The sequence below is a fragment of the Orbicella faveolata genome, unplaced genomic scaffold (genome assembly GCF_042242905.1).
Source record: "Orbicella faveolata isolate gen_17 unplaced genomic scaffold, um_ofav_v1 contig_12, whole genome shotgun sequence".
Classification (NCBI taxonomy): domain Eukaryota; kingdom Metazoa; phylum Cnidaria; class Anthozoa; order Scleractinia; family Merulinidae; genus Orbicella; species Orbicella faveolata.
Window position 1 is genome coordinate 17989395 of NW_028301539.1, and position 26497 is coordinate 18015891.

Genomic DNA, 26497 nt, shown 5'->3' on the forward strand with positions numbered 1-26497 from the left:
TCGTCATGTTCTCGGTAAACTGGAACAAACTATGTAACACGAAGCTATCGTTGCTCTAGCAACGAAATTTGGGGGAGGGGGCTCGTCACGCAATCTTTTTTGCCAGGATTAACAAAACCATCTCTTAAACTACGAACTCGCTGAATATTTATTGTATATACAACCTTTTCTTAGCATCTTCGATAAGCTACTGGCACAATATCAAGTCTCTGCCTTAAATTAAAAACGCTTAATACATTGAAGAAATCCATGATGCTAACATAACTACCTACCAATCATCGATCTGTTTTGTAACTTTCAATTGTCCTCATTAATACGTTTGATCTGGGCACCAATGCCTTTCAAAATTGCCTTTCGTAAAGTTCTTGGCTTCGCTTGGTGAAAGTCAGTAAGTGTTTTGTGCATTTTTCCTGCACTGGATGAAGTCCGAACAAAGCTAATTAACTATTCACTCTCTTGCGCTCTTTTTTCGATTATCGCCACTAATACAGGGAGATACCTTGGGTAACTGTCTTGCGGGGGAGTATCCTTGAGTTAATTCTTTCCAGGATTTGTCCATGTTTGATTTCTTTTAGGGTCTTTCCTTGGATCAATACTTTCGGGAAATGATCATATGGGCACTTTCTATCGGGGATTATCCTTGGGGTACTTTCTATCAGGAACTATCCTTGGGATACTTCCTTCCGAGGGATTATCCTTTTAAGGAATTATCCTTTGGTTACTTTCCTCTGGGGTTAATTCTTTTGGGGAATTATCCTTGGGTTTCTTTCTATCAGGGATTATCCTTGGGGGCACTTTCTTTTTCGCCTCCTATAAAGGGGGTTGGGGGTCCTTGCGAGGGTCTTCATTACGGGGGTCGTTGGATAATGACTGCTTGCTCTGACGTACCGCAACAAATCTCACTCTCTCTACTCACTCACACGCGATGGGCATACGCGCGCTCTTCACACAAAGTGTATGCGTGGCTTGGTAATGAGGGGAGGGGAAGGTAGGGTTGGACTATTGTCGACAACTCCTTCATTGCCTAAAGGGGTGGGACTTGTCCACAGCAGGGACCAGACGGGGGAATTTAGTCAAGTGTCAGTTGAACTGAAAGCCTTCCTGAGGCATGGTGACTCCAGCACAAAACTGAAACTGATCCGCATTCTGATCGATGCCTGGCATGAGTTTTTCGTCCTCGTCTTCGCCGCTAAAGTAGTACTCAATTATTTCAAACGCTTTCCTATAGATTTCCTCGTTGTCGTGACTCTGAAGGAATTCGATCTTGTCTAAACCTGGAGAATGAAGGAAAAAAAACAACAAAACAATCAAAACCAAACAAAAAAACAAAACAAAACAAAACAAAACAAAACAACAAACAAAAAACAGTTTCTTGCTGTTAAATTCAACATAACATCAGCGTTACTCCAAAAAGAAATCAAGCTAAGTCCAGGCAAAACCGGTCTTTACGAAGGTTCACAAGGAATGTGGGCCTGAATAGTGTAATTTTAAATAAATCAAGAAATGAATCTCATTCAATAAAACATCGCGGTTGTTTAATCGAAGATAGTGACCACTTCGCAGAACTCCGTAAAATAAAAATTATTACAGGTTATTTCTTGCTCTGAGGGAGAATAAAAATAGAGAGGTTCGCAAGAATTTCAACTACCTTTGGGAGCGCATAAGAAATTCTGCTTCAGTATTAAGCATTGAAAGAACCCTTGCAAAATTAACATTTCTCAAATTGATATGGTTTGGTTTTACTGAAGCAGATTCATATGGCATTGGAAGAGAGAGTGGAATCCTCTCTACCCAGGGAGGGGAAGTCTGATAGCAGTGCCAGAAGTTGCCAGTTGCAAGAAATCGCAATATCTTAGGCAGTACCTGGCAGCTATGTGGCAGATTTGATCAATTATGATGTTGAAATGAACACAGAGGACACCCAAAAGCATTTAAATCCCTACAAGGTGTCCTTTAGAAGGCCCTACCAGGGTGAATTCAGGCAAGAGACTAGAACACCCCCCTGACACGTCCTCCTTTAGGTCTTGTGTTGCGTGAAAACCCACTGACTTACCATAAGCTTCCTCAACCATAACTGCGAACTGGTTAATGCCATCATTTTGAAATGCATCCTGTTTTCCAACTCTAAGGATGTTCTCTAAGCCACTGAGTGCCACTTGAACAATTTTTGAATCCATGACAGTCAGTAAATCACACAGAGGTTTAATGACTCCTTGACTAACCAGGTATCTGTTGAAGCAAATATATGTCTATTGTATTTAAAGAGGCAATTGCAAAATAAAAACATAGGGAAAGACTTCTAAGATTACATACCAAGGCAAAAAAAAAAAAATTAAAAAAAAAAATTAAAAAAAATAAATAAATATATAAATAAAATAAACATTTTGTGTGAGTCACCTCATTGTCACCAAACTCACTCTGCTATGTAAGAATGTATGCTATTTCACAATAATTATTAGACCCGTAGTCTGAAAGGGCTACAGGTCAATAGCCCATGAGGCGAAGCAAAATGGGCTATTGACCCGTGGCCTTGAGGGCAAAGGGTCTAATAGCTAGGGTCTAACTAGTTGGACAGAAAATGCAATAATAAGTTAGCAAATGCAAGTTGAAGAAATATTTATTTAGGAATAAATTGAAAGACAGCGTCATGCTCGATTGCGCCAATTTCGCTACTTGAGGACTATTACTAATGGTCCTCTAGTAGCGTAGCCAATTAAAATGCAGCATTTGCATTAGTCCACTAGGTGGGTGATACTAAGTAAAGTTATTAACAACACAAATTATGGTTACCAGTTGGCTATTTGTGTCCCATACCAGGGAGACATACCTAACACCATTTCAGAACAAATCCAGTTGGTAGAAAAGTAGAAGAATTGAACTTGGGTAGCCTGTGTAGCTGGCAGGATTTGTGAAGGAGTGATTTTTGGTCACAGAGCCACTGTTTTACTCTTGACTCACCACCAATCCTCTTACGGCTTCGTTACTCATGTTCATGGCTTCGCTGCTAAAATAAAAGCACCGAGTGTGAAATCCCACCAGCTATACAGGCTTCACTTAGGAACCACCAGGGTCACTGTAACCTCCACATCATGTTACCATTAAATATGTTATTGTAAGTAAGTTACCATATCTCTCTTCGCCCCAATTTTTTGTTACAAAACAAATATCAGGGAAACAGTTTCACTTTTCTATATTTATGCATTATTACTAAGACCAACTTGATTTGTTCAGCTGTTCCCCCAGATGTAGCATTGGTGATGGCCCATGCTGCTTCTTTTCTTGTTTTAAATTCTGCCTTGCTAAGGATCTCCACCAACATTGGAATAATATTGGCATCAATTACTGACTGTGTTAAAAAGAGAGAGTATGTGCATTAAAAAACACAGTTCCAAATTTAAATGTTGTTAATTTATGACACAGACCCCGGAGGGGAGGGGGTACTCCCTACAGGTGACTATATTTCACGATTTGAATCATGGAAAAGGGTATGGGAAATATTATTTAGGAATTAAAAAGGGCCTGTGGTGATTTCATCAACAGGTGCACCTCTAATGGTTTATTTATCTTCAGGAGTATTCCAAGGGCATTACCGCAGTGACACAGTTTGAAAAGAATACAGTAATTCTACTGTAGGCACGAGAAAGGGGTACCACTTCCCATGGAAGGTATATACACAAAAGGGAATACCAGACAAAAATGATATATAAGAAGGCAAGGATTTGGATCTTAGGGCAGAGCCTTCCTGCATAAGATTTTGTTGAGTACCCCCACACCCTCAAAATAATGATGACCACAATCTACATCCAAACACATAAATGATGGAACACTGCTTTCAATAGCCTTACACATTACAAATTGTTCTCTGTAGGCATTGCACTCTTCTCCACCTGACAGATGTCAGAGACTCACTGTCAAAAATGTCTTTCTGATGATGTTTCTCTAATTAAAAGTGACATGTCAGGCACCTGCAATAGTTGATACTGTTCAGGTTTGAATTTTCACATGACATGTAACAATCAGAGAGCAGGGGAGCAAGAATGGCACAGTGGTGAAAAAGCTTGCCCCCCACCAATGTAGCCTGGTTTCAATTCTGGCCGAGTGCAATATGGGGTTATATTTGTCATTGGTTCATGGATTTTGACCATTTTTTAAAGTGGTTGTTTGAGCATGAGTAGGTGAACACATTTTCTTCCTTGTGATAAATCATTGCATGACAACCAATGCAATCCTACCTGTATTTGTGCTCTATTTCCGGCTGTGATATTAGAAATTGTCCAGCATGCCTCTTTTCGGATGCTTTCTCTAGAGTTGCTAAGTAAATGTAATAGACTAGGAAGTGCACTGCAGTTAAGGATCACCTATCAATTGAAAGCAAAACTTGTGGTTATCAAAATCACAGGCATACAGCAAATAGGTATCAGGGCTGTAATTAAGGGCCATAACCCATAACACCTGTTACGGCTGAGTATGTTTGATGGACCCTTGATGTTATGGGTGAACTGGCCTGTACTTGATACAATTCACCCACAAAGTAACAAGTTTGCTACAGGTGTGAAGATCAAGGCTACAGGTGAATTAAAACTTAATGACAGCCCTGGGTATGATTTCAAGTAAGTTCTTTCCCCCATCCTCGATAAGTCCTCCCCTTTCACACACACACACAGATGCTTTGGGTCTCTACAGTAGTTTTACATCAATGTTTTCAATTAAATGTTGCATTATAAAGCTGCCTGAAACGGGTGACAGATACATTTAATTTTGCCAAATGTATCCAGCAATATATTACCCTCATAACAGATCAATTAAAACAAGAGAAAGCAACTGCTACATCTTCTACTGAAAGAAATTAATGCCATCACATAAGGTCAAAATATGATTACTGATAACTTGTAAATCATGTTAGTAACCTTTCGTGGCATGAAACAACAAGAGAACGACAACTACATCTGTAATTACCTTAGCAGGCTGACTAACTGTATGTTGAAAATGATAATCTAGACCATGGCAATATTATTTTCAAAAGTGTTATATTTTATTAATCTAATAAAAGAATAACTCTCTCCTACTTGGGTTTGCACATCATCTCCAGTCACAATATTCCCCACTGCCCTAAGAGCTGCTGAAACAACAGGACTAAGATTGTGCCTACCAAAAAATAGAAAACAAAATAAATATGAGATAAGGGAAAGCTGCCAATCTGTGAAACAGTGTAACATTCTGAAAACAAGCAAGAAAGGAAAGGAAAGGAAAGATGGGCTTGAGTTTTGTTATAACAAGTGCACAACAGGGGCTTTACAGGCTTGTGATCTGTGGCATATGACCTGGTAAGAATACTACGAAAGTTCAGCACTAGACTCATTCTTACATTAATAACTCCACTAGTCTTCTACAGACACCAGAATCTATAACAGCTTGGATTTTCTCATTAGGGCCATCTGAGAGATATGACAGTGCCCAGCATGAGTCAGCAAGGACATCAGGATCATTAATAAAAAGAAGACGGGCCAACACTGGCAGGCATGCGGACACCTAGAAGAAAAAGACAGCTAGCCTTAGTAAACAATAACAGCATCATTCGCATCGTGTAAATTTCTTGTCTTTCTTAAGGCGGCGAAATATGAGATACAAAAATCCTCAACTTGTCGCACAACATTGTTTGTTTCAAGTTTTGGGTTAATGTTTCGAGTTTTTCACCTTGCCTGATTACTTGTTGCGCAACAAAAACATTTGCTGCGGGTTGAAGGAAGTTGTTGCGGGTCTACTTTGAGCAACAAATTTTGGCTTTGTTGCTCGTTTTTCATCACACTCACAACTTGTCACGCAACAAATTTGCTCATGTTGCGCGACAAGTTGAGGGTTTTTGTATCTCGTATTTCACTGCCTTTATAATCCTCGTTGTCATCTTTAATGTCATCATCCTTTTCTTCACTGTCATCATCAATCATCATCATCCTCATTGTCATAGTCATGGTAATGGTCACAGTCCTGGTCATGGTCAGCATCATCATCTGTCATCGCTGTCTTTATCATCATCGCCATTACAGCCATTGTTATTTTCACCATCAACATCATCATCATCATCATCATCATCACAGCCAAGAGGCTAAACAATTTATTGAAAATGACCAAGAATGCCATTACAAGCTAGTCATATTGTCATGTTGCATACCTTTGAAAAATCAGGTGGAGGATTCTTTCCTCTACACAAATTGGACAAAGCCCAAACAAGGTTCTTTGTCATTGACAGTCTTGGTGACTGTTTTAAGAGCCTGTGAAGATAAAAACAATAAATTCATTAACAAAACTTGTCATTCTTGTGCCAAGAAAGAAAAAAAAGATAACAAAGAAGTTGGCCTTAAGTCTTGCTGCAAAATTGTTTATCAATGTCAAGAAGCACTGCAAAGTTTTCTTTCCTGGACAGCGATCTAGAAATTTTCCCCATATCTGTAAAAATTGTTTGCAAGAGCAACAAAAAGTATTTATGGCCTAACTCACCACGAGTCTTGACATAACCCAGTGGTTAGAACTGGTACCTAAAACGGCATAGGTTCAAATCCCGCTGAAGACTCACTGAACCTAAAATTTATCATCTATTTATCATCCAATATCACTGTTAGTGTTTTCTTTGGACAGAACACTACAGTCAGCTCTGACTACTGATCCTAGCAGTATACATGTACAGGACATGTGTCACATATGAACCTAATAAATGTCCTAAGACTACACCATGAGCTTCCCAGAAAGTCAGTAGTTGGAGTACCCTTGGAATCTGTTCCTGGGTGTTCATTGGTCTGAAACCCCCAAACACTCCACAAAATTTGTCATAATTTCTGTTGTGCCTCTAAGGACATCAAAATCTTCAAGGGGTTATGTTACAGATAGTGCATCTTGGAAAAAATGGCCTAATTTTTCAAGTTTGTCATTTGCAATTCATCTCAGTCATACCACTGCTTGTTCCTGTTTGTTTATTTGCTTTACTGACTGTATTTACCAAGTAAAATTTATTTTGAGGTTTCTTAAAGTTGAGGTAACTATGAACAAGAGAAAGATTACCCAATTTATCATCATATCATTCTCACAGTTCCTAGCTCTCCTCTGGGAGAATAGGGACGTGATTACTCGGTATACCACTACTGATCCCCAGTAACCATTTCCTGTAGCATTTTCTTTAAACAGTTGTACAAACATTAAATTTGCACCAACAGTCCTTTACTTAACTATTACAATATCATAAACATGACAAAATGGGGGTTCCACAGCCCATGCATAACAATAGAATACTAGAATGCAGTCTATTTATTATATCCTATTTGTCATGGAACACCATGTTCTTAAGGGAACAGCCCGGGAGACTTCCAACTAATTCTTATGGAAGAGTCCCAAAAGTATCTGAAGTTTTTGGTAAATCAGAAACAATCAATCATAAATGTTTGTGACAACTTACTCCAAAACTGGCTGTAACATTCCTAGGTTTAGAACATAATCTCTGCATTCTGCACTGTCACCAGCAATATTACCAAGAGCCCACACAGCCTAGAATTATAAATTGAACAACCAAAGCATTAGAAACAGAGGTTACACCTTCAAGAAGTCAATGCTGACAAAAGTGACTGCCACCAATCACATATATACTCTCTGAGAGCTCCTCCAACACCAAAGTCAGCAGTACTATTTGCTATATCTGGTACATATCTTCATGTTACCAAATTTGGATATTTTGCTGTTCCTCTCTGATTCATTCTTCAAAGCCCATATTATGGGATTTCAGTACCACTACAAGTTAGCTCGTCCTTTGGGAAACCACTTATCTTAGCTGTCTAGGACAATGTTAACCACCACTTATTCTGAACTCTCCTTTGGACTAAAGTTCTAATTAACATTTCTTTCATAACAAATGCAACAAGTACAGAATGAGTAGAGGTTCCAAAACTGTCTCATGTAGCTACTCCATGCAAGTGTTGTAAGGCACACACAGATTGACCTGTTTTCAGTCAGCAGATTCCAAACTAACAGCTACTGACCTGCTCCTGTACATCTACTTGAGGGGATTCCAGCAATCTAATGAAGACAGGCACTGCTCCTGCTTGTACCACACACTGAGTTTGCGGTGATGTACCAGACGCAATATTTGTCAGTGCCCAGGCTGCTTCAAACTTTGAAAAAAAGAAAAAAACAGACAATGAAAATGGTTAAAAATTATAAAAGTTGTCTTCAGCAAGTGAAGTTGCTCAAGGATGTCAGACCTGTAACATGCTACTGTCATCTCGCTGTAAGAAGTATATAAATCTTGGAATAACGTCACATCTAATTACATCATCAATTGGTGGGTGAGGTTCTAAAACCAAAAGAATAAGTTATGTTAGCACACGATTTTAAACTTGAATTCTGGTGTTATTGCACAGATGAAGGGAATCTATGGTTTTAAACCAGGTTCAAACAGGTTGTTACAGTCAAAAATTGATTATACAGACTCATGGGACACATACTAAGAAAATTTTAACCAGGTAACTAAATATATTTGTAACTGAAAAACTTATGGCCTAAGATAAAGGTCCAGATAACACAATCAAAAACTCTATAGAACGAAGGTCTAGGCAAAAAAGGTTTTTGGTATCATTCTAAACTGTTTTGATTCTCAATTCTTCAGAGCAAAAAGCTTTTCTTTTTTTAATGAAAACCCTGTTAATCTTAGGTTCAAAATGTTAATTCTTTATACTTATAGTCATACAATTCTTTGAATGTCAGCTCTAAGAATTTGGTGTCATATTAAGATAATATCACTTAGAGGATGATTTTCTTATTCTTCTCATCTGTCTGCTTGAAAATGTATTAGTATTGTAATAGGAAATTACATTTTGATTGCTCTTGGGAATGCGTAGTCCAAAAGATATCCATATCTCCCTTATGGAGTTTGTCTAGGATCCTGCACCCCTGTGGAAATTTGAGTTAAGCCTCATACATTTCTTTAATTTTTTTTTGGTCTCACAGAACCCTCCACCCCCAAGGAAATTCCAATCTCTTCTGGGGTAGGGAGAAGTATGGATATTTTCTGGAACTGCACAATTGAACACTTAACAACAGAAAAAAAAAAAAACCACTGACACTCATATATGTTTGTCAGTCATTAAAGTTTTAAAGCGTAAACAGACCTTTAGATAGGAGTTTTCGAAATTTTTGCATAGCTGCTAACTGTTTATCTGGTTCTTCTGAGTACAATGCTTCCACCACATCAGGAGAAAATACACCCTAAAAAATTAAAAGAAGGTATCACAAACCATTTGATAATCAACCTGAGAGAACTACAATACTATAAGTTTCTCTGATAATGGTTCAAAGATCCCAAATGTTTAGCCATGATGAGTGGTGAATGAATGAATGTTGTGTCTAGATACCCAGCAGCCAGGAAGTGTTTTTAAAAAACTACACTATAGATAATCGGCTGTGTGAACTTCTTACATGTATAAAATTTCCACAAAATATATCTTGAAATAGTTAATGTATCTCTAGAAATGTCAAGTGATTTCAACAAGTATTTTGGCTTTGCAGTTGAAGAATTTTTTGAGCTTGGGCATACTCTAAATAAATATAATTTTATATTTTTATAATCTTAGTGTTTTCGACACTTGGAAAATATTTGAGCTCCGACTCCACAAAAATTACAATTGAGACCCCCTGAGAGTACTCTATATTTGTTCAGAAATGCCAAGTGATTCCAAATAATGTATTGATTTTGTTAGTGGACAAACTCTCTCAGCTTTGGCTTACTGTAACAACCTATAAATTTTATAACCATATTAGACTGCTGGGTATCGTTTTTTTAAACACTTCATGGCTGCCAGGTATCTAGACACAACAATAAATGACTGACTGACTGACTGACTGACTGACCGACTGACTGACTGAATGAATGAGTGGGTGAGTGAATTAGTATGTAGAGTCACATACTTACTTAGGAAGTAACTATGAAAATAATTTATTAAATAGGGGTTTTTGTTTATTTTTTCTTATTGAAAGAAAAATTATTAAGCTTAATTGACATTAAAATGTGAGTTGAACACATAACACAGATATTTGAAAAGTCTAGAAAAGCAAACATCACCAGAACATATTTATCCAGTTATAATAATAAAAGAAATAACAACTGGAGTAATATCCCATACACAAGAAGATATCATGCCAAAACCAACCTGAAATGTTATCACGTGGAATTAAAAGTATTTTTTTCTAGTAAATTTCAGTTAATAAACTTATAATCATATACGATTTTGGGAATGTTCAAAGTGCATTGAGAATGTTATTGTTAATTCTTGTTTTAAAATTTCAACGGTCCATAGAAGGCTCTTGGACAAAAGCTGTTAGTTTAGAGCATATTAAAGCTTACATTTTCCGGATTAAGATCAACTGGCCGTGAGAGCAACTGTCGCCAACTAAACGTACGTAAGTAGTCACGAATATATGACCGTTTAACAGAATTTCAAAACACTCGGGAAAATAAGTAAAGCAATAATACAAGTAACGTCAGATTGTTCACTTTGAGAATTTTGTGAACGGAGTTTGAACTGACACTAACACTAGGTGTTGAATTGCGACACACTCGGTGACACCGGAGGTTTTCCATACCTGACCAACGTGGTTCGTAGTCAGCAACGTCTCCAGTTCACTTGGCTGGGACGATAACTTTCCTGACATATCCACATTTCTTCTTTTAAACATCTAGGGAAACAAACACAGTAAATTAAAGAATTTAAATCGTTAACGTAGAAGGAAAATCGATCGGACGTAATGTACAATACACACAATCATTTTTTTACATACTTGTTCTTCACGTTTGGCTTTTCGAAGTTGGACCCCTTCTTCCTCTCGCCTTCGCCTCATTTCCGTAGAATCTAACGCCTTGTTCTTGTAGGATTTCAAACGTGCATTCGCCCGAGTCGCCATCTTCAAGACGGGTCGAGGGAAAGCACAAAATCTTACAAAGAAACGAGGAAGACCGACCGCGAAATTGAAAATGTCTCGAGATTTTTCGGCTCTCCTCTGGGTGGCGTGCTTCCACCTGAAAATGTGCGCTTGCGCAACTTCAACCGTTTAGGTTCCAGTCTTCATTCTCGAACCTATGCGCCCGAGCGGAGACTCACAACCAGTCATTTGTCCGTTGGCCAGAAATTTTCCACTCACATTTCACGGGACTTTAAACTTTCAGCAAAACGACGATTTCATAGTTGCCAGTAGTAAAAATTCGGAAGTTACTTTCGGACATAGACATATGGAAGACGTTTTCGCGATTAGACTACGAGTAGTCCCTCTTTCGCTTAGTCCGTCGTGCGTGAAAGAAAGAAAAAAAGACGCGAAAGAAAACCGCGAGAAAAAAATGGCCGCGCGCGCGGCCATTTTTTTCTCGCGGTTTTCTTTCGCGTCTTTTTTTCTTTCTTTCACGCACGACGGACTAAGCGAAAGAGGGACTACTCGTAGTCTATTTCGCGATCGCCATTTTTGATTGATCGGGAGTGCTGATACTGATAAAAGATGCATGGCGCTAACTACTTGCATGAAAAGTACATTTTCATTCGAATGAAAGCAAAGAGGAAAGGAATAAGAAAAGCCCATCGAAGACTTCTCTGCTCAAGTATGAGGTGATACAAATACATGTCTGGATTTATGAAAACAGTGTCCTGGGACGGATCTAGGGGCCAGGGCTTCGGGGATTTCGGTCGAACCTCCTAAATAAAAAAAGAGAGACATTATAATGACAAACAATAGACTGCAAGGCTTATACTGCGTGAAAGACGTTTCGAGAAACCAACACGACAAAAACCGATAAAGTAGGATCGCAACAGTGGACAGCTGTTTCGTCCTTATTGGGACTCATCAGCACTGTGTAGCGAAGATATGTAACGCCAGCCCAAGACCCAACGCACATAAATTGCAAAATGGCCCGTTCACCGAGATCTCTTTTAGATCTAGGTTGGCAGGGTTTTTCGCGGTCCCTTGCAGTTTCTGGTTAGACATTATAACACGCTGACTTGGCCCCAGAATGACGGAAATCCCATTTTTGATGATCTCAATCTTAAAAATTTTCCGGGGAAGGATACCTTGAACGGTCCGTATCTCGAACCCCTTCTCTAAAACCCCGTATCCGCCCCAGGGGTTAAAGAAATTGCACCATCCTCAATTCTCGCCAGAGACAATCTCCAAAGTAGACGATATAAAAATTGAACGAAATGTCAGTCTTTTGTTCCTCCTCTCTCTTATTTTCTTTTCTTGCTCTTCTTTATTTATTTATTTATTTATTTATTTATTTTTATTTTTTTTTCCATCACCAGGAGTAATTTTAACGCCGTTAGGAGTCGTGAAATCAAAGTGCATAGGGGCGATTTGGTGCAAAGTATTAACACGGTTTTCATAAATCCAACCATATTTATGTCCTGGAAAGTTCATACCGTGAGCAGACTGAGCTGGAGTGGCGCCAGTTCATTTGTTTGTAAGTTTTCCTGCGGTTTTTTTCCGTTTTAAAGAAGTAAAGAAAACTGAAGCGCAATAACCGTTCGCTTCCGAGCAGAAATGTCTACGCAACTGCGTGAGCAAAAGAAACAGGGTTTTTCAATTATGACGTACGTGTAGCCTCGCAATGCTAACAGGGAGTACGTGAGTAGAAGATCTTTCCCAAGATGTCAACAATCGGGCTTAAACAAGTTATGGCTGTGATCCCGCTACGCAAACCACGAGAGAAACTTTGGGCGAAAAGGAGCTCTGAGAGAGGAAAAGCAAGTCAGATAAAAGGCGTATTAGCCAAGTTTGAGGAGGCAGACAATCGTAAAAGCGATTCATCATTATGGCATCAGAGAAGAGTGCACAAAAAAGACGCGGACAACCGACAAACTATGAGCTGTTTAAAGGGCTTTCCAAGAGAATCCCCGGGTACGTGACAACATCTCTCATGTATGTGCGCAAGAGATGATAAAGGGTGAAAGAGTTAATCCTCTATATAAACCTTATTCCAAAGGTGAATACCTCTCGGGCTATGTTTAGATCACTCCCGACCTCATAAATCCCACAAGGGAAGAAAAATAGCCAATCCTATTTCGAAAATCTCATTCTCGTTACAGCCTTAGCGACCCGACCTTTACATGCATTTTTATCCTCCATAAAAATATTTGCGTATAAACGCTAGCGGTAACATTAACCCGGCCGCGAGAGAGCTGTATAGACAAATGTACAGGATGAACAGAAACGAAAGAAATTGTTATCTACGGTTGATGCGTGACACTTATTTGAACGTTCAAGAGAAAATAAACATAAAAACTGATGACGTGGAAATAGGTCAAAGTGTCATCTTGTGAAAAAACAGAGACGTTTCGGGCATAGCCCTTCTTCAGTGTGAAGCCGTTAAATGTTCAGTTCGCGCGACTGTTCATTTGAAAGTAACGTACGGAAACTAAGCGCGCGGAAACTAGACGCGCGCGCGCCGTTTATAGGAAATAGAAAACATTAAAAATAACTTGAGATGGATTACCTTAGGAATGAGGCCTATATGGAGATTAACTCTCTTGCTATGCGTTCACACCGACTTCAAAGTCCATTTGCATAAAGCTTTGAAAGTAACTTGAGCCGGAGAAAACTTTGCCTTTTCCAGGCGTCCGGTCCGTTAGCGAGCAGCGGAAAAAACGGCGAGAGAAAAAATATGGGAGGAGTGGGGCGCGGGAAGCCAAGCCTCCTTCTCCCCATCCCCGCCATTTTTCCCTCTCTGCTCTTCTTGCAGCTGTCAACTAACCAAACGCCTGGAACAGACTAAACTGGAAACTGGAGTTTTACACGGCTGTACTGTAAAATAGGTCAAGATGCTTGTTATACAATTGTGTCACTGACAAAAGCATTTTCAGTGCATTTGAATGTATATCTCAAAAGTTTGTTCCTTTTTTTTTCAGGACTTGTCAGAGCTCTTGAGGTGTACAGCCCAAATAACCCAGCCGCGGCAAAATGGCGCTCGGGGCTTCGTCCGTTGAGTATATACCAACAGAGTCAATTGGAAAAAACTGTGCGAGATTACACTAAACTCTACAGTGTGCAACACTCTCCACCAAGCACGACGCTGACTGTTCGCTGGCGAAATCACGGTACAGTTTCCTGCTACACCGAGGAATCCCTTCTTAAAATTTTCAGCCATTTTGGCCCGGTGAGGAAGATTAGTTTTCAGAGTGAATGCAGTGCGCATGTCGTCTTGGAAAACGCCGAAAGCGCCTGCGCAGCGCTGAGCCTATCAAATTTGGGCTTTCCCAGGTGCCCACTGCATGTTCGTTGGTTGCCAGAGGAACAGAAAAGATTGCTTTGGAAAAGAAAAGATGCCATTCCTAAACCAATGAAATTTAAGTATGTTGCGATTGACCGAAGAGGGGCCGGGAGCAAAGAGCCGGACAAAAAGGGGACTAGATTCAAGTCTCCCCAGGCTCTCACGCGTCCAAGTCAAATTTCTTGCACTTTCCACACCAAGTCGCGCACTTAATTCAATAACTGCCGAAGGTTTTGGTTGCGAATTTTTCATGTAATTCGCAATTTAAAAAAAAACAAACAAACTGTAACTTAAACAAAAGAACGTCACCAAGTAAATAAATATACAGTATTTATTTTATCTTATTCTTTCAATATATGAAAAAAATATCTCCGCAGCTTATGTTTAAACAAAATTAAACTTGAATTCTTATTCTTTATATTCTCGCCTTACTGAAGGTAAGGTAAAGGTAAAGGATAAAGCCTGCATATTAGCCAAGTGGCCACAGTTATCTCTGATTTCAGTAACATGAAGCGACTACAATGTCCACAACACAATGTCCCCGGCCAGGGCTCAAACGCGGAACGCTCGATCCGAAGTCGAGCGCACTAACCATGAGGCCACCCGGCGCGCCTCCCCAAAAAATGCAATTTAAAAATATACCTCTTTTCTTATTCTCTTCTTTCTCGCGTTCCTGAAGACTCATTCCTCAGTTAAATATTAACGTAAACTCAGGCTGACTGAACTAACTTCCAGTCGAAATGTGATATGTTGTTTTATCACATAGCCAACACATTTACGGTACATTCCTTTGGGGTGATCTGGATCAGGATCAGTGATCCAAGATCACTTGGATCGTGGTGCATCAAAGGAACCGATGAATCCACTCTGGTCACGGATTCATGGGTTCCTTTGATGAACTATGATCCGAGTGATCTTGGATCACTGATCCTGATCCAGTTCACCCCAAAGGAACGTACCCTTAATTTGTTTTTGTCATTTTTTGGTTGGTTTTCAAACTCATCACCCACTCAGCGAGCCAACAACGCCACCTACAACTAGCTGGTATTTTGAATTTTTTTTGTCTGCATCATTCAGACTTACTTGGTTTTTAATTGGCTCACCGATGGCTTAAACAGCATAATCCGGAAAACTTGACCGAAAAGTAACGGTACATAAATATTCACTGTAACTCTAGCCTGTAACTCTATATACTTACAATTTACACATCAATTTCTTTTAGCGGTATAATCTGATTTTTAATGCTATTGGGCGAAATGTTTACAGTCAACAGTTTAGTTATGATATTTGACTGTAGTGAGAGAACTCTTCAAGGAAATTCCTGCTCACAAAGACTAACCTTAAACTTTGTTTATAGATTCAAGTCATTTTTGGCGATTTTTGTTGGTTCGGAGCACGTGAACAGGAAATGCCATGCAGGCGTTTCTCTGAGACTATCATGTGATAACTGTCCATTAGAGGTGTACCACATGATTGCGCTTGACCAATGACGCAACAGAAAAATTCTTAGAGAGGATTCTAGTCAAATGTAACACCAGAATTCTACAACTACCAGAGAACCTCGATTACGATGAAGCCGAAGTTATAACAGTACGACGCGAAAGAAACTGCTTATGAGAGCTGTACCCCCGGATAATCTGCACATTAATTTCTTTAACTCAAGGGACTCTCACAGAATGCAAGGTTTTACTCTGTTCCATTTCCGGGGGGTCCATGATCCCCTCCACATATACGATCTGATACTGCTTACACCTCATTTGCTTGAGGGATCGCCGCAGGTGCCGTAACCCGGAGCTGCTGCTTTGAATGTCTTCTAAAAGACCCTGCATCTGTTTGGCAGAATGTGAAGGATCGAACAACAGAAGATACAAACCACCATCCTTCCCAGAGTGCTCCTCGACCCCAATCACCAGCCGACTGTGGCCTGTGAAGGATTAAAGATAACACAAGAAAAGTGCATTCAGGAATTCTCTTAAAATGGAGGGGTGCGAGAGTTACTGAAAAATAACACCAACCCAACAAAACGGCAAAACGGCCAAATTTATACTACAGACAGATAACTCGTCTGGGACAAACTTGAGTATGAAACGTTGAGTTTGTCGGATTATTCGTCTCTGTATATAGGGTTACCGATTTTTTAGCCCCTAGCCGGTTAGCCCAGAGGTCGATTAGCCACCATTCATGCCTATGAAGTAAAAAATAATTGCTGCTTATTTGAAAGGCTTTTCAAAGTAAAGAAGAATGGCGTTTTCCTTTTTGGAATATCTTTTTTCGTTCTAGAGATATTTACGCTTTTGTATTATGCAAATGAGCAAAGTGATGACGTCATAGGTGGTTCCACTTGAACAGTAAAACACTGAATCAAGAATATCTCTGGAAATATTGGAGCAGTGTTCTTCAAACTTGGCACCACAAATGTGCACCACAAAAGAAACAGAATGACACCTTCTGTGTTGTTGCCATGGCAACACTTTTGGTTCCAGTCTCTTTCTGTGAAAAACCAAATATGCCAATTTGCAACCCTTCGAAAAGGGACAAAGGGTCTTGTTCGGAACACACATGATTCCCATATTGTCTTAACTCTTCCCTTTAGATTGTTGGGAGTGGATGATCCTTGTTTAAGATAAAATCTGGTAATGTTAGTTTTAATTAAAACAGGACCAGCAGCATAACTGTTGCCATGGCCGCGACACGACGGGTGTCATTTTGTTTCTTTTGTGATGTACATTTCTGGTGCCAAGTTCAAAGAACATTGCTTTAATATTTCTAGAGATATTCTTGATTGAGTGTTGAACTGTTCAAGTGGAACCACCTATGACGTCATCACTTTTAATACAAAAACGTGAATATCTCTAAAACGAAAAAAGATATTCCAAAAAGGAAAACGCCATTCTTCTTTACTTTGAAAAGCCTTTCAAATCAGCAGCAATTATTTTTTACTTCATAGGCACTTTAAAGAACGAGAAATAGACAGTGTTTTCGACTTCTAGTTGGGTGCTACTCGACTTCTGGTTAGGGGTTGGTCAACTTGGGGGCTAAACGACCACATATCGTATATAGAGGCGAACAGACGGATTACCTGCCAAGACGAACCATCTGTTAAGTTCATCTCGACAGACCAACTGGTGTAGATATCTGGAAGGTTGTTCCATCTGTTAGTCCGTGTTTATACACAGACTAACTATCAGGCTCATAGATAGCACCCGAACGTTATCTCCGGGAAGGGTTGCTACCTGTTTCGCACCCGATCGAGTTTGCACCCACCGAGTTCGCACCCCTGACCTCATTATAAACTTTCTATTTCGAGTTCGCCCTCACCTTCAATGGATTAAAGAACTAGAAATAAACTTTGTTTCATTATTCCCACAATGTTGTCTTTTTTGCTCGGAGAAAGAGAAAGATTAATTTTATGCACTTGATCGCTAGTCGAGTCCATAGTTAATAGGTTGAGTCGATGTGGGTGCGAACTCGGTGGATACGAACTCGCCTGGGTGCGAAACCTCCAGCTACCCCGGGAAGTCATGGGTTCGAATCTTAAGAAGTTTTTTTTGTCCCACGCTCCAGCATCCAACATTTAATCTTTCACATCAATCGTTTGTCTCAAAATTAGTTGTTCCGTATTTATACTAAGTCGATGATTCGTCTTAACTGAGTGCAAATCGAGCCAATGATATGAATAACAGCAGACCTTGATGTTGAAGGTATAGAGGAGGAACAGAAGTCTGTCTGAGGACCGATGAGCCTGCAGGGAGTACAGTGGAGTTGATGCTGTAGCTAAAATACCGCTTTATCCAAGAAAACATCTCTGGGTGCGTGCCATCACAACCAGTTGCTTGGTGAAAGTCAATTATCTTAGCTCTGAAAAATTAAAAAAACAAAGCACCTCGCAAATCTAAATATTCTCTCTACTCTGAATCCTCTAAAAAGCAAGAATTCTTGGCGGTGCAGCCGGTTTCGCGACCTGTCGAGTTCGCTACGTTTCGCTACGTTTAATTCGCGTTCGCTACCATCGATAAACGAAAACCTACATCAAAATCAATCCAACGCGCATATAGATTATTCCTCGTTCTTTCACCCACTGCCGAGCCAAACTCGGTTAGCTGAGGTAGCGAACTCGGCCTGTGGCTAGCCAACATGTAGCGAACTCGACAAGGAGCGAAACCGGCCTAAACCTTCTTGGCGATATGAAACATGGAACCAGGATTGACATAACGCCGATACGACCCCGATTGCTGCCCTCTTGACCCCTCCCAAACACTTCAATGACTTCATTTTACATCCTCAAGAGGATAGGCTGTTCCAGGCTTTGCAAATGGATAAAAGACAAGGGGCTTGGGACGGACTAGCCCTTGTCGTTTGTTTCACTCGCTCTCCTTCACGCTCAGCTGTCTAACTAACTGGACGTCAGCAACAGACTACCGACGAAATTCTGATAAACTTCGGGGAGCCATTAGCGTATATTAGGGTAGGGTTATTTCGTATCTAAGTGTAGGGGTATTCCATATATAAGTTCTATTAGGGGTGTTCCTCAGAATCTTTTTCAGTCAAGGTGGTCAAAAATGAGGAAGGGAGAGTTAACCGTTATATGGTTGCTTTAAGAAGATCTCATACGTAGTCATTTGCTGAGGTATTGTAATGCACGGTTCCTGTGGGTCTCTATGGGTATAAAGCAGTTGTGCACTGTGAGGCCTATGTACTTTCATCCTACCTCATCTGAAGTGATCTCAAGACAGCTGCTATTTCTGTAGCTCCAATCCATTTCCTGGTGTTGATTAGTTTGCATCCAAGCTGTTCAGAACCCTGTCTGTCAAACCCTTAACACAAGCAAACAGAAGTCACAGTAAGCTTAATTAAAAGTGTATATGAATTAAAAGAATACTGTTCTCCACAATTTGATTTAAACCTTATCAACTTGTATGATCGATGTGATAGTTGATGAGGCCGAAGGCCAGTCAACGTATGGTTACCAAGGTACAAGTTTTCCAGTCCCAACCTATGCATATCATAAGAATAACCAGTGGAGGAGGGCTAACCCTCAGATTTTGTCAGGTTGCCCTGAACATCTGCTGGTATTCACTTATAATCCTTGGTTGTAAGAAAGACACTGTGTGGGTCTCTTCAGTAATAAAGGCTGATTCACATGCTACAATTTGTTGACCTCATTAGTTGGTTCATTGGAACAAGCCAATGTACATGGTAAGATTTTTGGCATGAATGGTTTATTTGAATCTCTGGGTTGGGGACACCCATGTAAACAGGTCGGATATGCTCATAATCTTGATTACTTTGTCCGTTTTAAAGTGTACCTTCAGTTCAGGGGTCAAATAAAACCCACGCCACACACAGATAAGGGCCTCCTTTAGGGGTTTAATCCAAATTTTCTGAAGAGCATCCCCAATCTTTTCACGTGGGAGTCCCTTGGGGTTTCAACAACATGGAAGAAAATAGGCCCAATTTGATGCCATTGTTGTTCTGATATTTGTCTGACAAAATTGGTCACATAAATCATGGTGTGTAAATTTGGCTTAACACAACACAATGACCCTGTGTCAGCACTCAAAGCTCTCTTAAACCCAGATTTGTTAACTAGACAAAAAATATGTTCCAGGGGAAAATCAGGTCTAGATGCTAGAGCTGAAGGTATCAATGCAAGGTTTCTTACCACTAGTCCATGCTGACTCAATAAACTGCTGAATTCTTGGTATGGATGGAACTTTCTCCCCAACTGGATCAAAGTAATTGATATAAAAGTAAATAAGTTTCCCTAGGCACATTTTCCATTTACTACATGTATGTTGAAAAATCTCATGAAATTATAAGGATAACAGGACTGCCATTATGCTATGAGTCACCTGCTGAAGTAATCAACAACAGGCAAGTTAACCCATAACATCAAGGGCCCATCAAGCATTCTCAGTCTTAACTGGTTTTGTGGGCTATGACTGTAATACCCAAGTGAAGATTTTGTGCAAGAATGTCAGGTCCATCATACTTGCAAGGCTCAAAGTCTAAAATTTATTTTACGCATAAAACAGACAGGACCTCAGTTCACACTCACCGCTAAACATAACCGGCCTGTAGACATCAATCCTCAAAAGCGCAGAAATTAACATTTGCAGATTTCTGTAGCCACATCCCCAGCCAGCGTCACCCACAGTACTGGCATAATGATCAGTGTCTATAGCAAGCCAGGCTGCCTTGGTTCCACTGACTCCCATTTCATATCGATGATGAAGTTGAGGAATGATCCCTTTATACAAAAGACAAGACAGTATGTTAAATCCCTTTTATTTGATATCTCATCCATTCATTGTTAGGTTAATTTAATATCATTTCTGTCTTTTCTAAAAGATATTGAATGATACTAAAGAACTTTTACTTGCAACTGAATGCCAAATCATCAAATATGAAAATTGACAAGCAAAAGTAAAGCCTTATCTCAAGCCAGGTTCAAAGGGCAAAATTGATTCCCCTGTGTCAGACATAGAAGATTAAACCCCTATCCCTTATTATAACTGATACAACACAATGCAATGCAATGCAACACAGTGCAGTGCAATGTAATATTTGTTGTTATTATATGGCTACACATGTAGCTCCGTGAGCGGGCAAGATGAATCAAATCCTGTGCTGTGATTTGCTACCCAAGCGGGCAAGATGAAGCTATCTTGTTCGCTTGGGACTACCCGCTGTGTCCTGCAAGAAAAATTTCCACGAAAGCCATATTATTATAATAAATCCTTTACTGACCAAGCTTGTTCAGTCAAGATGGCTTGATATTGGCCTCGTTCTTCTTTTCCGAGTTTATGGACCGAGACGGAGTCGAGGTCCATAAACACACAAAAAAAGAACTTGACCAATATTCAGCCATCTTGACCTCACACTTGGTCAATAACCTACATATACCACGATAGAAAGGAGCACCACAAGGGTTTGAAGGGTGACCTGAGGCACCATGTGAGTTTAGTGTCTTATTGTGAATGGATGATGTATTAGCCAAACTTTGATCCCAAAGTGGTAAGATGCATGTACCAGTCAACAATGACAAGCTTTTCTGCTTACCAAAAAGCACCTAGTAAATTTACTAAATAAATAAGGAACGCAGCAAACAAAGTCTTTACACAAACCAGTCAGCGGCTTATCAGGTTGGCAATCAACTCTCGTTTTCATAGCTTGAAGCAATTAGAAATAACACTAGAAATAACACTTCTACTCCACCTGAAAGTGCATCCCAGGTCACCTGCACTGCATTAGTGTCAAATTACAGTATGATGTATCAGCCATTAAAATTGGAGTAGTGTTGATATGTCTGACCTGGAGAGTCAATTTTGTCATGTTGCCCTGACTATTTTCAATAATTTAGTTTCTATTAATTTTTTTATTTTTTATTCATACTCCAGGGCAGAGAGACGAATTGTGAGAATAAAGTGTCTTGCCCAATGAAACACAGTATGTACCCTGGCCAAATCAGTATTTACTACTAATACATTGCTACTAGGGCTGAAAAGTAAGATCTTGCTGCAGTTTACCTCTGGTACAAGATTCTCCACTATCATTGTCAGTCATAAGAATTTTCAACATTTCTGCTTTCCTGGCATAGTAATCGCCCACAGATGTCTTGTTTCTTGCCACGTCTCTTTCCAAATGCCGACTGTACTGAGTGGCATATCCACTAGTAGAGGTCATACCATACATTGCCTTAATGTAAGGAAAGAAAATCACCTTTGAAAAAATTTTATTCATAATAAGGTTAGTGTATTCTCTTAAAAAATTAGGACAATACAGCATACAGAAGCAATGACCTTTGTTAGTTTCGAGTTCTGAGGACAAGTTTACAGGTATTTGAAAGCAAGGTTTAGTCTGCATTCAGGTATCATGACCCATCATGCCAGAGCTTGTCTCTGGTGCCAATTGTAAGTCTGTGTTTCTTTCACTGACTGTTTTTTTGTGGTATTTTGGAAACACTGGCAGGACCTTCTGGTGGGACTACACAATGGGCAAACAACTGCACAATTTAAGAAACTTGTAACGAAGATTTTTCACATACCAGTAGCGCTGGCTGAAGTGTCCTGAATTATAATTTTGTTTGTAGGTTTGACAATAAAGTTGACAGTTACTTGTGATAATACATTGTACGTGGCTAATCTTACACAGCTTGCTTCATCCTGGCCAAGGGACTCATCAGAGACCTTTCCGCTTGGCAAACTCGTTTGTAGGTTTCCAGATAAATGAGTTTTTCTTTACCACGAGATTTGGATGTGAGACCACAAGATAGGTAAATTAAGGTAACCTTTCCAATCTCATCAGCATGGTAGCAAATGAAACAACTTGCGCATTGGTTGACTGTCTGGTGGCAGCTACCCAAACTGTCTGTGAGAGTTGGCAGCTATAATTTCGTTCAATTAACGATATTTATTAAAAGGACAAATTCTTCAAACCTGGAGCTTTTTCAGCTCCTCTTCCTCCTGAAGTCTTTTTTCTTCTTGTTCTCTTCTTTGTTCACTTTCCAGTGCTTGAGCTAACATATGGTCATCCCATTCACATGGCTGGTTTTCAAGTCGTTCCATCTCCTATTGGATAAGAACCCATATACTATCCATTAGCTAAAGGATTAATTCCGCATCATACTTTCAATAAATATATCTTATTAACCACGTGAGAGGGCCATACTGGTAGAATATCAGCCCAAGGTCTTGACAGTGCAGATTGAGCACAGTAAGGCCCATACAGATAAGACTGAGGGCCAATTGATATTCTGCCAGTACAATTCCAAGCAAGCTTGGTTAATAAGAGATTAATTACACAACTGAAAGTACCCAAAAATCTTCAAGAGTGATCTTGCGGGATCATTTGGGACAGTGCCCAGTCCAGTCCTAGCTTAGAGAATTTTGGACCGCCAATGGAGCAATCTGATTGGCTGAATTTAGTTATTGGCCCTCTGAACTAACTGAGTCATGTAATAAAAAGCACTCATTATCCTCTCTAATAATAGGCGGATTCTCAAGTCCATTTCCTAATCTTTTTATTATACACTTGAATGAGAAATGTACAGTTGATTAGGGACGTTGCACTACAATGGAACCCTGCTATAACAAACCCTGCTATAATGAAGACCCCGCTATAATGAACAATTTTTTGGGTACTGTGACACCTTCGTTATAGTGGGGTTCCACTATAGTACATTAAGAGTCAAACAGTTAACCTCATTGGCACAGTAGCTAATTAATTGACAGCACAAAATATTATATCATCTAATATTTTTTCACCTGTTTTTCAAGTTCCTGAGCCAGTACACTATCGTTGTGTGTGTACAATAATGGCATATCATATTGCTGCTGCTGGTTAAATGGGACTCCCAATAAACTACTACTAGCTGCATCACTGATGGATTGATCTTCCAAGGAGTGTGCAAACATGTGATCATCCCAGTCAGATGTGGAAACTAACAAAGGTAAGTGTCAATAAAATCAATTTTATATAACTTCAAATCATATAAGTTAGTAATAATTATTTTTAACATTGGACAAGAGTAAATTAAAAATAGATTGATCATCTGTTAAATGTTTACTAAAAGATTATCAGACAATTTGTTGAAATTTTAATTGAAATACATGTCTTTGTTTTGGAGGATTATTTAAAGGCACCAAAATTTTAAAGTAACTTATTCACTATTCAGTTGATGTTTCAGTTAATGTCATCCAAGATAAAATTTAAAATGATAGACCTTAATCTAAAAAAATGTTTCCTTTGGAATTAAAATCATCTGTCAAAGTAAAATCATTGCAGCTGTTTTAAGATATCAGAAAGTTTTACAAGCCAGAATAAATCACATTAATGTTTGGTAAATGTCATTCTTTATTTTAACTGAAATGCTGGTGTTGGTCATTCAAATTTTGTCAGAGGTAAACATAGAAAAAAAGTAGTGTGGAAATCATCTAAAAGCAAATCCATTTATTGTTCTACCCAAACATCATAGAATCCTAACATCTTACATCTATTATGCTGGTGAAAATGTCATGGCTAAATGATGAGGTTTAATTTAAGAATTTTACTGGGTGAATCAAGTTTCTTAATAAATCCCTATACAATATTTGACAGAGAAAATTGCATTTTAGGGATTTCTTTTAAATACTTTGAGACTAAAAGACATTAGCCTATGTGGTAAGCATCCCTGTATGAAACATAGCTTTCTCCGCATTCTGGGTGCGTGAAAATTGGGGTGGGAACAAAAAAACTCAGTGAAGCAGGGGATGGGATGGGGGGGGGGGGGGGGGGGATACCCCACCATCCCAGACTCCAGTGATTTAGAGTTCTTGCCCCAATTTTTGTGCAACCAGACTTTCTACAAAATTCCTATAGAATGCTTACTACACAGGCTAAAAAGACATTGGAGTCATATCTAGTAATGAGGGCTGATTTTTCAGAATTAGCGACTGGGTGGTCTTTTGAACATCTGATCTCCACAATGAAAAGGAACCCAACTTTCTTACACTGCTGATGACAGTAAGTCTTATTCTCACTGTGGTGAAAGTTGAAGATAAAGAATCAAAGTTTGAAGATATTTGAGCCAATGTCCCAAGTTGTTTGTGTTGCTAACAATGAAATTGTACAAATGTATGTTTATGTATATTTGTCTGGCACATGCATGCTTACATGGTATAAATTCTGTGCTGGCAACTACTGACTGTCCTTCTAAGCAAGATTGCTTGGCTCTGCCATCTACAGGAGTTAAAATGAACTGAATTTAAGAATTTATAGTTGTACAGATATAGTTTATGCCAGTCAAATCATTTAAAAGTTTAATGTTTGATTTTGGTTATTTACTTAGTCAGAGTTTGTCAACAACAATAAAGATAATTAGCTGAAGTTGTTCTAATTACTTTTGTTAATTGAGTTTTACGTTTATTTGTTTATCTCATTTAAAATCAATTAACTATGCTCATAGGTCGCGTTTCCTTAGCAAAACAGACAACAGCTAAAACTTTCTTCCAAACAGAAGAAAAGCACAGTAATGGGAATGTGTAACTAAAGGCTAGGGTTCCTTGGATTAAAATATTTATGGGAAAGTCTTTTTATAATGAATTAGAGCGTTTTTTTTTCCTACCGCGTATGACACGACGAAAAATTTTCCAAAGTAAGTTACCTATGTCTTGACATTTTCCATATGTACAGGCCCGAAAATCGGCTGAATCAGAGAAACCAGGAACTGAAATTAAACGAAAACAACCGTCTTTACTTGACATGTATTGGTCTGATGTACCTGCTAGAGGCTTTTAAAATCAAATTTTTCACGTCGTCAAAACCGAAATCGCGCTTCGAAACTGCTTGTCTTACCTTCCAAATCATCGAATCGATTCGTCTCAGACGATGTGGAGGGCTGCGTGAAATGCTCTTCGACATGAATGCCAATGTTTTCTTTTGACACGGAAGTCCCACAAACAGGACAAATCGAACACGACGGAGGCAGGTCGATCTCATGGCGATATAGCTCGTCCCGCCGTCTTTTCATATCAAATGATGCGACACCAGATCACGACAACATCACCGCAAGCATAAGAATGTCATGCTTTCGGTTTGGGAAAGGGTTTAAAGGAAAAATGAACTTGAATTCTTCAAATCACAACGAATCGCTCGACTATCCGATTTGCCACCAGTTGAATGTCACCAGGCGTTACAATCAAGTGTTGAGCATCATAACGAGGCATAGTGTGGTGGTACATTTATTTGGCATGTCACGTTGTCACGCAAGAAACATCATTGCGTTACTTGCCGTTTTTGCTGTGTAGGAATTTTTTTGTGTGTGAAATTACCCATCCCCCTCCTCTACCTCTCAGAAAATAACGGTCTGTCCCTTGCTTCGCTGTAAACTACAGTCGCATTAAATTTTGGGGGAAAAACTGTTTGTTTGATCAGACTGGTCAAACATCAAACTCTTTTTCCTGTCACCTCAATTAACTGCGCCCAAGTTGCATTTCGTCTGAGGGTTATGAAGGCCACCCCCTTCATTTATTATACGAAAACAAAAAACAAAAAAAAAAAACAGCTTACTGATATACTTACCTTGCAGTAACAGCACTTAATATAAACAGAGTACAAACACTTCCTTGAGCTCATAATGATGTGATCCCTTTAAGGGGGGCGGTACACATGAATTTAAGTGAAATTTTATGATGTTTAAAGAGGGCTTAAAAGGATAAAAAGGGGTTTGGAACA

At 39.3% G+C, this 26497-nt stretch overlaps 3 protein-coding genes across 4 annotated transcripts; 1 reads left to right on the forward strand and 2 right to left on the reverse strand.

Annotated features, from left to right (window-relative positions):
- Positions 1–124: 124 nt before the first annotated feature.
- LOC110060831 (importin subunit alpha-7-like) lies at positions 125–11072 on the reverse strand. The gene is made up of 13 exons (XM_020767631.2): positions 10816–11072; positions 10621–10713; positions 9150–9246; positions 8244–8335; positions 8022–8153; positions 7445–7533; positions 6170–6269; positions 5366–5529; positions 5067–5145; positions 4233–4358; positions 3219–3346; positions 2054–2229; positions 125–1274 (listed from the first exon to the last, which is right to left on the reverse strand). Exons 1-13 carry the CDS (start codon positions 10936–10938, stop codon positions 1081–1083), a joined length of 1593 nt encoding a protein of 530 aa, XP_020623290.2. The 5' UTR covers positions 10939–11072; the 3' UTR covers positions 125–1080.
- A 1071-nt stretch (positions 11073–12143) lies between these two features.
- LOC110060885 (uncharacterized) lies at positions 12144–14548 on the forward strand. The gene is made up of 2 exons (XM_020767697.2): positions 12144–12915; positions 13923–14548. Exons 1-2 carry the CDS (start codon positions 12666–12668, stop codon positions 14495–14497), a joined length of 825 nt encoding a protein of 274 aa, XP_020623356.2. The 5' UTR covers positions 12144–12665; the 3' UTR covers positions 14498–14548.
- A 49-nt stretch (positions 14549–14597) lies between these two features.
- LOC110060887 (zinc finger-containing ubiquitin peptidase 1-like) lies at positions 14598–26360 on the reverse strand. 2 transcript variants are annotated; one of them, XM_020767699.2, is made up of 11 exons: positions 25619–26360; positions 25428–25490; positions 24938–25003; positions 23551–23726; positions 22723–22854; positions 21814–21982; positions 20343–20534; positions 19947–20009; positions 18993–19098; positions 17973–18142; positions 14598–16208 (listed from the first exon to the last, which is right to left on the reverse strand). In XM_020767699.2, the coding sequence occupies exons 1-11, from the start codon at positions 25791–25793 to the stop codon at positions 15943–15945; spliced, it is 1578 nt and encodes a 525-aa protein (XP_020623358.1). In that variant the 5' UTR covers positions 25794–26360; the 3' UTR covers positions 14598–15942. The 2 variants fall into 2 exon arrangements, with proteins under 2 accessions (XP_020623358.1, XP_020623359.1); XM_020767700.2 differs by lacking the exon at positions 24938–25003 and having other exon boundaries at positions 25619–26353.
- Between the last annotated feature and the right edge of the window lie 137 nt (positions 26361–26497).

Bases quoted from the DNA above. Each gene is read 5' to 3' on its own strand.
- LOC110060831 (XM_020767631.2), bottom strand. From the start codon at position 10,938: ATGGCGACTCGGGCGAATGCACGTTTGAAATCCTACAAGAACAAGGCG. The intron at 10,714-10,815 runs GTATGTAAAAAA...TTGTTTCCCTAG, and splicing joins AAGCCAAACGTGAAGAACAA to ATGTTTAAAAGAAGAAATGT. The intron at 3,347-4,232 runs GTAGGATTGCAT...TTTTTAACACAG, and splicing joins GAAATAGAGCACAAATACAG to TCAGTAATTGATGCCAATAT.
- LOC110060885 (XM_020767697.2), top strand. From the start codon at position 12,666: ATGTCAACAATCGGGCTTAAACAAGTTATGGCTGTGATCCCGCTACGC. The intron at 12,916-13,922 runs GTACGTGACAAC...TTTTTTTTTCAG, and splicing joins CTTTCCAAGAGAATCCCCGG to GACTTGTCAGAGCTCTTGAG.
- LOC110060887 (XM_020767699.2), bottom strand. From the start codon at position 25,793: ATGAAAAGACGGCGGGACGAGCTATATCGCCATGAGATCGACCTGCCT. The intron at 20,010-20,342 runs GTGAGTGTGAAC...ACTTTGATCCAG, and splicing joins CAGGCCGGTTATGTTTAGCG to TTGGGGAGAAAGTTCCATCC. The intron at 18,143-18,992 runs GTAGGATGAAAG...TTAATTTTTCAG, and splicing joins TTGAGATCACTTCAGATGAG to AGCTAAGATAATTGACTTTC.